Source organism: Hemicordylus capensis, chromosome 3 (genome assembly GCF_027244095.1).
Source record: "Hemicordylus capensis ecotype Gifberg chromosome 3, rHemCap1.1.pri, whole genome shotgun sequence".
Taxonomy (NCBI): Eukaryota; Metazoa; Chordata; class Lepidosauria; order Squamata; family Cordylidae; genus Hemicordylus; species Hemicordylus capensis.
Window position 1 is genome coordinate 263,366,738 of NC_069659.1, and position 12,926 is coordinate 263,379,663.

At 42.5% G+C, this 12,926-nt stretch overlaps 1 protein-coding gene across 1 annotated transcript in view; it reads right to left on the minus strand.

Moving 5' to 3' along the window:
* Positions 1-12,926, minus strand: part of DMBT1 (deleted in malignant brain tumors 1) — a 92,766-nt gene that overhangs the window by 73,958 nt on the left and 5,882 nt on the right. Inside the window, 5 exon segments of the mRNA XM_053308984.1 lie at positions 1,058-1,378; positions 1,925-2,003; positions 2,992-3,113; positions 3,599-3,922; positions 5,230-5,544. Of these exon segments, the coding sequence (XP_053164959.1) occupies positions 1,058-1,378; positions 1,925-2,003; positions 2,992-3,113; positions 3,599-3,922; positions 5,230-5,544 (1,161 nt within the window).

Genomic DNA, 12,926 nt, shown 5'->3' on the forward strand with positions numbered 1-12,926 from the left:
CTCCTTTTTCTGTGGATTTTATTTATCCTTCAAACAAATGACATACCTTAAGGAAGGCTGTCAACAAGGATCCATAAGATCCTCTGAAAAGAGAGCAATCTGAAACACTTTGATCACATACACAACTTTTGGATTCACTTGTCTTCTACATTTCAATTTCCTGCTGAAAATTACTGGCCTGAAGCAAAATAATTGCCTCAGGGGCATATATAACCTTTAGCCCCTTGGATGGAGGGCTTCCTCTAGGCTGTGTGTGTGTGTGTGTGTGTGTATGAAGGTTCCCCCTACCCTGCCAGCCTCGGTCATCACCGCTGCAGCCATTCGGCCACTTATTTTTGCCTGTTTGCACAGCAGCCATTTTGTCTGCCACCGCATGCACAAATGGCCTCTGCAAGGCCCTGGGACATGCCAGGCCTCACAGAAGCCATTTGTGCATGCGTGGTGGCAGACAAAATGGCCACCCTGCCACAAAAAAGCAGCTGAACCGGCCATGGCAGTGATGACCGAGGCTGGCGGGGGGAGGGGGAACCTTCACAGAACACACACACACACACACCCTGTGGCCTAGAGGAAGCCCTTCAAAGGGGCTGATGGTAAAAAAGATTCCCCCCCCCCAAAAAAAATCATGAACCCCACCAGACCAAACTGGGGTTTGTTTGTTTTTGAAGGGGTGCCAAACTGAATTGGTCCAGTCAGGTTTGAGTCCTGTACAGACCCAAACCACTCCGGGTCAGCTGGTTCCGTGTGTTGGATTGGAACGGCACTGGGCCAGCCAGTTTTGTGCGCCTGCTCCCAGTCTGTTCAAGACCTCCCTACTCCCCACTCCTCCACCCCTTATGGTTGTTTTTGCCAAAAATAAAACAAAAAAATCCCCAGGCACCTCTGGTTGAAAGGTCTCATCCAAAGTATGTGTTTGTGTTATTGAATACTTTCACTTTCAGACTGATTTAAAGTAAGCTCCATACTTTGAGAGCACCAGTCAAAGGTCTCTATGTAATGAGCAGAGCAACCAAAAACACAAACACTGCATTTGATTTAGAAGGAAGTTATACTGAACTAGGAATACCTGAGCAGATGACACCAGCATCTTCATGATGGCCACAATTATGATTGCCCCAAGGTGCATGTGAGCACAGAGTCAGGGAAGATTCATTTCCATGGCACTGTACATTATCAAGGACAATGCTGCCTGAGCCTTGACCAAAGTGAGCGTTAGGTAGGGCTCTAATGCCTCGTCCGCATCCAAGTTCTCTGCATACCACATTTGCATCCTCCACATCCCAAAGGTCATCACAGACAGTTCCCCAACTGCCATCATGAAATACTTCAAGGCGGCCTTCGCACCTGCTGCTTCCATTAACCAGTCTCAATGAGCGCTCTTTAAGACAAGCAAAATATTAGTATCATTTTTAAAGAAAGTGATATAAAATGTCTTGCATTTTTATATCAGGTAAAGCAGAAATAAATCTTGAACTAACTGGGATTACAAATACAGTATATACATCATTAAAATGAAGACTAAATATGAATTAAGTAGGTGAAAAACTTTTTAAACTAGATGGCACATGAAACCTTTCCATCAAAACTGAAACTACAGAACATACATCCTGACTAATGCTGTGCTTGTGCAATGAAGAAAGTTGTCCTAGTGCCCAGTGGTGTAGCAAGGTTGCTGGCAGGCCGCTGTCTAGCCTGCTGCTTCCTGCCCCTGCCACACCAGCCACACCCCTGCATCTGACATCAGTAACAGAGGGCGTAGTCATGTTAGCAATTAAGAATAGAAAACATAATAGTGTTCTAGAGACTCTGTAAGTAATAAATACAAGTGATATTTTTCTTTTTACGAAAGAAAAGAAAAATTAAGGAGCCGATTAATGCCAAGCCCTGACATGTTGCGGCCTAGCAGAGCAACAAATGACACCACCAACATTCCTTCCTTCTCCTCTTAAATCCGGTTTGAAGCGGATTGCTAGATCCTTCGTTCTCTCAGATGTCTTCTCCTTCTGAACAGAAAATGAAAAGAAGGGGGGATTGAAGGAAGAATGGTGCCAGTTCACCTTCCTTCCTTTGCAAGCCATTCATGGGGAGGGTGGGCTGCTAGAAGAAACCTTAGAAGTAGCCCTCATTCTGCCACCGGACGTGGTCAGCAGGCCCGTCCCTAGGTGCAAGGGAGCTTCATTGGAAAGTACAAACAAAAAATAGCTTTTTAAAGTTAGAATAATCACGTCTCCATTAGGTCTAGCTAGGCAAGAGACAAAAGGTATACAGCTCTGTATACATAGCTGAGCTACACTAAGTCTTGAAGGAAGCTGGTCATAGTGATGTGTTTAGCTAGATCTGCCACCAACATTTCACTTAATGAAACTTCAAAGATAGGTTTACAGGTGCTCCTATTAAACACTGCTCCGAATGGATCTTTGAATTCACAAGAAATATCTTCAGATATCTACAATAGGTTACCATCTGATCGTAATCTACAATAAGCTTAAAAATAAGAGACCAAACACATCTTTATGGAGCAAACTACCCAGTAAATGGGATGCCTTCCATCCTGATCCTCCTTGAATCGCCAGCAAGGATGACCAGTAAAATATCATGTTTGTCATGAATCCATGAACTCTGTGCAGGTGATTACCTTGTATATTAGTAAATTAGACTGTTCATTAAGTCTGGTTATTAGAATGAATACTGTGGTAGGAGTTTGCTTTATGTTTTCCATACTAAGTCTCCCCCAAAGATCTGCAAGGGCTCAAAAATTGAATTTATCTTGAAAGCTGGTTAGAATCCTTTAGGGATACCTGAGCAGACGACACCAGCATCTTCCTGATGGCTGCAGTCATGTGTGCCCCATGGTGCATGAGAGCACTGAGACAGGGAAGATTCGTTTCCGCTGCACTGCACGCTGTCGAGCAGGATACTGCCTGAGCCTTGACCAAACCGGGCACCTCCTGGAGCTGATTGGCCGGATCCACATCCAAGCTCTCTGCATACCACATCCGCATCCCTTATGTCCCAGAGATCATCACAGACTGTTCCCCAGGAGCCATCATGGAACACTTCAAGGCGGCCTTCGCACCTGCGGCTTCCATTAACTAGGCGCAAGGATATTTCTGCTGGAAATACCAAATAGATAAAATTTGAAAGAAAACAATAATCTATGTTGTCAAACTGCACAAGACCAGGCAAACAAATATTTATTCATTTTAATACCTAGACGTGTCAAATTAAATTTCCAAAGATTTAGACAAGAATGATCATTATTTGACAGATTCTACCCATCAAATATGAAATTTAAATGAACAATGTAAAAATTCTGTACGTTGTGTACAACACATAAACATTCTGTATTTTGTATACAATGTATACATGCTGTATTTAAATGAAGAATGGCTAAATTCTAAATGTACATAAATTTAATTAAAATTATATATGAGGTCATCCACGCAGCCTTTGAACAAAATTGGACATTGCATTGATATATTCTTGTTCCGAAATTTCATGATATTACCATAGCAACCTACAAAGATTTAAAAAATCAAATTTGATTTGCAAGTTTAAGAAACAGATTTACGTATATAACAGGTTATTCTAGGGATACCTGAATGACAGATGACACCTGCATCTTCGTGATGGCCACAGTTGTGGGTTCCCCAGGGTGAGTGAAGGCATTGAGATAGGGAAGATTCATTTCCCCTGCACTGTACATCATCCAGGACGATATTTCCTGAGCCTTGACCAAACCTTGCATTCCCTGGTGCCGACAGCGGAGCTCCACATCCAAGTTCTCTGCAGACTACCTTGGCATCACTTATGTCCCAATTGTCATCACAGACCGTTCCCCAGCTGCTATCATGGTACACCTCAAGGCGGCCTTCACATCTGTTGGGCCCATTAACCAGGCGCAAGGGAGCTGCAGGGGAAACTACCAGGAAAATTTAGCCTTTAAAGAAAACAATTCTCATATTTCTGATAAGGTTTTGGCAACTTATCACTCCTTATACTGTATATAATGAAGTCACACTAAATCTTGAACCAAGCTGGTTCTAGTGATGTGGTTGACTATATTTGCCAACAACATTTACTAAAGCAACCTTGAAATTAAAACCAACTACAAATAATTCAATAATTATTAAGCTCATTTATATACTGCTTTTAAAACTAAAATTCACTGTATATTGTAAAAACTTTAGCTTCAAAAAGTATGGTTCATGTTTGCAAAAATTCAAGATTTACATTTGCCCCAGGAACTCAAAAAAGGAAACTTCTTGTACACATTCACCAGATCCCTTTCAACATGAATGTTGTCATCTTTGGCTAATATGTTCAAGTCATCTATCTGCTGCAGCTCCCAGTTAGATCATAACTGGTTGGGTACAAAACGATTTGTACCCGAATCTAGCTAATTTGTAGTCAGAGCAAATCACCCCTGTGCTCAGGTGCCCAGATTCAGGTACAAAACAAATCACCCCAGATGTGGACCTGAAAAAATATGAAGATTCGGACTTCAATCTTGTGGCCGAAGTGGTTTGGGTGGTAGTGTCCAATGGGTGGAAGCTATCATCCAAATTTCAAAGAAATTGGGCAAAGGCGAGTTTTTAAAAAATTGTTTGTTCACACATTATTAAGCTTTCCCCCATAGGGATTAATGGGCATTTCAGCAGCCTTATAATTCCGCTTGGTGGCACCAGGGTGACCCAGAGTGGGTTATGCTGGGTGGTAGTCCCCAATGGGTGGATGGAAGGCATAACCCGGATTTTAACAAGTTTTTGTTAAAATTTGCAAATAATATTAATACTGTTAATATTTCTTTTTGAAGGTCCTCATCCAACTTGTGTACACACAGAAGTCTGAGTACAGAAATACTATCCCTCACAGGCTTTATTCTCATTCATTTGAATTCCACTGCACAAGCAGCTGGTGCTGCCTCCCCACCAATCTGTGAGCAGCTCCCAAACCTTTTCTAACTGAAATAAAGAAGGGACAATCACTCTTTCCCTAAATGCTAGAAAAGAGGAAAGGGAAATGAGAACGAGTAGAGAAACTGCTTCCATACATCCCTGTTCCATGGGCACTGGGTGGTCTGTAAGCCACTAACTGCAAGCCTCATTAGTGTTCCCCCCAAGTACATTATTTATATATACACTCTTCTGAGTTACAATCTCATTCCAGGATTGAGAGCTTTCTACTTTAATTAGGAATCCTAAATTAGCATGAACAATCCAAGAATACCTGAGCAAATTACTCCAGCATCTTCATTATGGTTGCAGTTGTGAACCCCCCATCCTCTGTGGGAACACTGCCCAATGGAAGATTCATTCCCTCTGCAGTTCACATCATCCAGAAGAATTCTTCCTGAACCTTGACTAAAATTGGCATTTCCTGGTGCTGAGAGGGCCAGCCCACAGCCAAGCTGTCTGCACACAACTTGTGCATCGTTTATGTCCCAAGAATCATCACAGACGGTTCCCCAGCTGCCATCACGATATACCTCAAGGAGACCTTGGCAACTGTTTCTTCCATTGACCAGTCGTATGGGAGTGACTCCTTTGGCATAAATGAACAACTTTTAGAAATTCTCAAACTGAACAAAGCAAATGTCATGGATCATAGCTCCTGAGCACCACTGAGCAAATGAAAATATCAAAAGTGTAATATACCTGGTTTGATGAGCAGCATAAAACTGAGTCATCCCAAGTTCTTCCGTCTCCATCCTGCTGCCACACATTATCTGAAACTTGCCGCGTGCCCTGAAGTCACTTTGTACAATGTCACTGAGACACATCTGACTAAGGGGGGTCCACCAAGTATGTGCCCATCTTGACATCTTTCCCAGATACCCTCATGTCTTCCCAGGATATTTATTTATTATGTGTTGCTGTTGGTGTTCGTGTCTGGAGGTGTTGCTGTTACTGTTGGTGTCATATCCTCCCTAAATGCCTGCCTGGAAGCAGTAATGGATGAGGGAGAATAAACTGAAACTGAATCCAGATAAGACGGAAGTACTTATTGTGTGGGGTCAGAACTCCAGAGATGATTTTGATCTACCTGTTCTGGATGTGGTCACACTTCCCTAGAAGGAACAATTCTGCTGTCTGGGAGTACTCCTGGATCCACACCTCTCCCTGGTATCTCAAGTTGAGTCAGTGGCCAGTGTTGCTTCTTATCAGCTTTGGCTGATACGCCAGCTGCGCCCGTTTCTCGAGATCAATGACCTCAAAACAGTGGTACATTTGTTGGTAACCTCCAGACTGGACTTCTGTAATGTGCTCTACATGGGGCTGCCTTTGTATGTAGTCCGGAAACTTCAGTTGGTTCAGAATGTGGCAGCCAAGTTGGTCTTCAGGCCATCTTGGAGAGACCACATTATTCCTTTGTTGATGGAATTACACTGGCTGCCGATAGGTTTCCGGGCAAAATACAAAGTGCTAGTTATAACTTATAAAGCCCTAAACGGCTTAGGTCCTGGGTATTTAAGAGAGTGTCTTTTTCTCTACGAACCCCACTGCCCATTGAGGTCATCTGAGGAGGTCCATCTCCAGTTATCGCCAACTCATTTGGTGGTCACACAGAGACGGGCCTTCTCAGTTGCTGCCCCTAATTGGTGGAATGCGCTCCCTGCTGAGTTATGATCCTTCCCATCTCTGGCTATTTTAAAAAGCATTTGAAACCCCCGTTTTTTACCCAAGCTTTCTCAGGTTTTTAAATAAAAAATACTGAGCGAGGTCTCATGATCAGTGAGACCCAGTTTGGGGAGCTCAGCAGGGAGAGCAGGCTAAGGGCGGGAGCCCTGGGCGGCTGGATCAGCTGCCCACATGATGATGATGATGATGATGATGATGATGATGATGATTTTACATTTATATCCCGCTCTTCCTCCAAGGAGCCCAGAGCGGTGTACTACATACTCGAGTTTCTCTTTCACAACAACCCTGTGAAGTAGGTTAGGCTGAGAGAGAAGTGACTGGCCCAGAGTCATCCAGCTAGTATCATGGCTGAATGGGGATTTGAACTCGAGTCTCCCCGGTCCTAGTCCAGCACTCTAACCACTACACCACGTGACAGAGCCGGCGAGGGCTGGAGAGTTTGTGGGCCGCGTGGCCCCCGGAAGCACCAGTATGCCCTGCGCTGGGGAGACCCCTGAGCCGGGAGGCTGTTTTTCTACCGGGGGTCTACTCCTGAGTAACTGTGCCTCAGAGCCACACCGTGGCTAATCGTAACAAAAATAACTGGGTTTGCAAAGCTCTTGCTCCGCAAACCTGGTTTTAGGGGCGCGCTACTTGAGCGGGTTATCCATTCAAGAACCACTAGGCTCACAGCCAAGCCAGGTGGTTCTCACAACTGTAGAAAATCGGCCTAGCGGAGGCTAGCCCGATTATCTACAATTGTGTGAATAGCCCCACTGCTTGTTTAATTTTATGGTTTTAAATCATTGTATTGTTTTAACTTTATATGTGTTATATGTATATATAACTGTTTTAACTTTTATATGTGTTTTAATTGCTGTTGGCAGCCCAGAGATGTAAGTTTGGGTGGGGTATAAATTTGATAGATAGATAGATAGATAGATAGATAGATAGATAGATAGATAGATAGATCAAAACAAGAGTGCTCATGCAGATCTTTCTTCTTAATTACGTGAACCAGATTAGGTGATAAAAGTATTATCCAAACTGCACCTTTGTTATGCCTCATAACTCTGGGTAGTGCAGAAGACAACTGCAAGGTCATTTTTGACAGATATTGTAGTGCAATGGTTAGAGTAGTAGTGTGCTTTGATGTGTGGAAAACCCCTCGTTCAGCTGTAAAAACTCACTGACTTCTAGCCTACCTACTGACAGGGTGGTTATGAGACTACAAGGTGCTCTGAAATCCTTGAAGGAAAGCTGAGATTTAATAAAGAAATAAATGGCCACTTCACAACTATTAAACAAGAATTCTTTGTTCAGTAAGGTTTACCAAGAAAATAAGAGCGAAGGATTATCAGATCAAGTACTTCCAACTGAAACTTTAGAAATTTTAATGGGTCTAGTCTGGGAAGCGCCCAGGTGGCACTAGAGCTAAAGTGTTGTGGCAAGATGTCAAACAGGCAATACATAACTCATTCTTACCAGGGTGCCCAAACTCTGGAGCTCCAGATATTGCTGAACGATGACTCCCATAATCCCCAGCCCCAATAATATTGACTGGGATGAAGAGCATTCTAGTTCAGCAACATCTGGAGCACTGCAGGTTGGGAACCCCTGCATTATTCCATTAAAACCTGAAGCTGTCACCCATAGTTGTTGTTTAGAATATTTCTTGACCGCCTTTGAACAAAACCAGCTTGCATACACATATATACACCCACCCATCTTTACAAATGCTTAAGCAGAAATAATTGAGTAGGGAATTACCAGGTGGCTCCGTTGTAGTTGCTTCTGAAAGTAAAGAAGAAGACATTTCAATACACATTAGAATTTACACTATCCACATGTCTTCTGCTATTCACATGTCTGATGTTAAGCAACCTGAATCCATTTAAAATTTGCCATAGCCAATGATTTGATTTATTGTTGTCTTTTTAGCTGACCATACAATGTTAATATTTGGATTTCCTTTTGAAAATAGTGGCCGACATCCTGACTAGTGCCATGCTTGTACAATGAAGAAAGTTGTCCTAGTGCCCAGTGGCATAGCAAGGATGCCGGCTGGCCTCTGTTCAGCCTGTCACAACCCGCCTCTGAGGTATGTCAGAAGTTGTGCACCTTGTCGCATAAACACAAACATGATTGCACTAGCACAACACTAGTCTGGAATGCAAGCTCCAGCCTTCACACCATTAGCTAGCGCAACAGCCTGGTACTAGTTCACCATCCTTGTGCAAATGCACCGTTAGGCTGTCAGCCATAATTTTCTATATGTGAGAAATAAATATATTTCAAATGTTATATCATGGATACATTTAAGAAACTAAATGTATCATTTCCTCCTAAATAGTGTTTCTTAGTTTTCCATCCATATGTGTGCTCTATCCTTAAAATGTTAAGCAAAGTATAACAATTAGTATATCAGTTTCCAGAGCACTAGAATTCTTCAGAGAAGTGGTATATGTTTATGTGTGTGTGTTTCTATGTCTGTATATTTGTATACTGTCGCAAACTTCCATCTCTGGGCGGTTTGCATCACCTTAAAACAATTTTGCCAGCATGGCTGCAGTGGTTATTAGTCATGACTTACTTGTCCCATTCATTTCAATGGGACTACTTGTGAATAATTTGGTCTGTCAGCCAGTATAAATATGAAGCAGATGAAGGAATTTGTGCTTGCTTTGTACACAAAACTATTGCAAAAACTACCTAAAATGGTCCATTTTTCTTTCCAACATCAACATTTATGCTATTTTATAGTTCAGATACATAACATTCCATTGTTTTAAACAAATTATAGCACGCATAATAAGAAACAGGTTAAATTTAGAACTGCATGTAGCTTCCATATACTGCTAGAAATGTCTGAGATCTGGAAACCCTACAGTACTTTCTCCAAGTGTTTTAGTGCCTAAAACAAAATATCATAGGTGAGGATACAAAGAATCAACTGACTAGTTCAACAAATAAGAGTGAGGTTTAAATATAACCACTGCTGAATGATGAGAGTTTTAAAAACAGGTTTTTTTAAAAAAAATAATAATAATAATCAACTCTTCAAAAGGAAAGAAAGGCCAAAATTCCCACTAGGTGTGCATAGCTCTTTGCATAATAGCCATACTGTCCAAGTAAGTATCCCTCATCGTTAGGGACATCCTAACAGTTTTAATTTCCCCTGTTCTTCTGCCGTTTCTCAGCTTCTGTCAATTTCCCCCTCTCTCATACCTCAAATCAAGGGCAGAGCCAACATTGCACAACGGGGTGCCACATTCAGGGGTGGATGCAGGGGTGTGTGGCCCGCTCACGAACAGAGCTGTGTGGCCCATATTCAAGCATATTCTGCCCACTGCTGCATTTGCAGCAAGACTGGGAGTGGCTCTCCCTGCTTTAAAAGGCAGGGAGCCATGTTTCCGGCCAGGCGGCCTTCTAAAGCAGGGAGAGCCACTCCCGGCCTCGCTGTAAATGTGGCGCTGGGTGGAATATGCTTGAAAATGGGGCACATGGCTCCGTTTGCGAGTGTGCCACACACCCTGCATCTGATGTCAGACACAGGGGACGTGGCTGGGGGGCGGGTGGCAGTGGCAAGCTGAACCAGGTCCGCCTGCAGCTTCCCTATGCTTCTGCCCCAAATTCTCAACACCACAGAAGAGAGTAAGATGCTCAGAATGCATGTGTCAAGAGCATACCACTTAATTGCTGGTGTCACAGAAGCCACACATCTGCATAGCTCTCCTTTGCAACAAGCTTCCTTTCTTTTCTTAAACTAGCAGTTGGTAGGAAAGTCTGTATTGTGTGTGCGTGAAATAGAGAGAGAGAAGAAGAAAGAGAAAAAAGAAAAAGCATGTTGATAATCTTAGCAACATTACCTGATGCACATAGATATCCTCCGCACAACAGTAATAAGCAAAGAAAGGACGTATTAGAATCCATTCTTCTTCTTACTGGATTACTTGCAAAGCTAATGGATATATAGTGGAAAGGATCTGAAGAGGTGTGCCTGAAATCTGATAGCTGAACAAAGTAAGTAAGTAATGCTGGTTTTGTTGTTCTAAGTTTTTAAAATTTTGTTTCCTGTTCCAAAGACACAAAGTTTCATTCTCTTCTTGGAGTAGAAAGATAAAGATCAGCTATAAGAAATGCAATGCAAATATTAGCAGAACCTCTTATTGTTGACACGGGACATTGGTATGATCCCTCATTGACCTTGTCATGAAATGCGGAAAAGGCTTTTGATCAGCTGAGTGGGAAGTGACATTGACCCAACAATGATGTCCTTTGGTTTGCTACCCAAATTCTGCTTTTAAAGAAAATTTTAAAATAATGCTTAGTGCTGTAGAGGAACCACATGGCTAGGGCTACCAACTCTGACTAAAGCTATTCCTGGAGATCCCCCCCCCCCAATATTTTCCCCCAACATTTCCCACAATATCAAGCCATTAAAATCTCCAGGATTGTTTTCAGCAGTCATCTGGAGATTAATGTCAATTCTTGGAGGCTCCAGACCAGTTCTGGAAGGCTGGCAACTCTAATAATGGCCTTCAATCCAATAGCTTCCTTGAAGCCTGTTGGAACTTGCCAGAGGTGCCCTATTTCATTTTTGTTTATTCAACCTGTCTTTAGATCCTCTTGAATATGATACCCTTGAAACAGTTGGCTTGGTATTACATTACTGAACCATGTGTAGAAACTCATGTTATATAACCCTGATGTATTGGTGTCACTTTTACAGCCTGAACATTCCGCACCTTGGCTGATCTTATCTGTGATTTGAAGGGGTCTCATGTCACTATATTGACAAAGATAAAACCAGGCTTCTCTATGTAGGAGGACCAATCTCTCCTGCAATATGAATCACATGCTAATTTGATTCATTTTTTTGGAGAAGGAAGTGTATTGGGCAATTAGCCCAATACACTAGAAAGAAGCATGTTCCAACATGTTTCTACCCATGCACTGAAGCCATCACTGGAAGGCTTTCCATGAAAGCCCCGGCTAGAAAGGTGATGCACGTGGTGACCAGGGAGAGGGCCTTTTCAGCTGTGCCGTCCAGCTTATGATATTCTGTCCAAGGAAGGCGCTATTGATGTCTATGCTTCAGGCACCAGATGAAGACCTATTCGAAATAATTGTTTTTAGGACTGTTTTAGCTCTGTTTATTCTGCTATATTAGTTATTTAAATTAAAGGTATTGCTTTTCTTGTTTAAATATGTTTTACATACCTTTTTGTGTAATCCTCCCCTTGCCACGCAGCACCTCTCCAGTTGTGAATGAGACAGTAGGGCCTGAGCTCAATTAGGTATGGGAGGGGTGAGGAGTAATACATTGAAATCCCAGACTAATGTCATGCAGTCCCTCCCTAATCTAATTCGATCAGGGGTAAGGGGGTAGGAATCCCGTGAGCTACTTTTCAAATATATTTAACCAGAACTGAGGTTTATTCAACAAAAGGAGGGGGGAGGGGAAGAAATGATAAAAATGATTCCAGCAAGTATATCATTTACAATGTCCCTAACCCACACACATAGTGGAAGACCCTCAGAGTCCAATGATTTAGTTGGCTCAAACCCATCCCTTTCTCCACTCTGCTCTTGAAAAGATTATACTGCTTATACTGCCTCTCTCACTCTGGTCCTCTCAATCCAGAATTTAACCACTGTCTTTTTGTTCCCTGTTCTTTCCAAGTTAAGTACTTCTAAAACCCATTGATTAACATGCTTAACCAGGTCTGTTCAAGTACCCACCAAGGTAAATGTGGACCACTCCATTTATGGTAGTCTACCAGTGGATCAGTAAGCTTTCTTTTTTCTTTTGCCCGAGTCCACCGCCTTGAGGTGGCGTGTGTTCATTGAACACACTTGCTCAATTGTAGCTCCACCCCTGTAACCATGCACTTGCACGCCAGGAAGATGCATCTCGGCTGAACCTTCCTTCCACTGGAGTTGCTCTGCACTACCCAAAAATATGTCTGTGAGGATTGTGTAATCATAGGCACACTTTTCATATAGAGGAACAACTGTAACTATACCATAACACAGGGATTCCCAACCTTGGGTCCAGATGTTCTTATACTACAACTCCTATCATACCCAGTCACAATGGCTGAACTTGGAGTTTTGACAGGGAGTTATTTTCAGTGGGGAAATGGCACAGGGAGATCTGAATTCTCCTACTACGACTATAGCTGAATTTTGTAAAAGGAAAGAAAAACCTGGGGAAACCCAAACACACATTTAAAATAAAATCTAGTCTGAGCCATACTCTATTGTTAAGCATTTCTAGATAAAAGTTGCTAAAGAAAT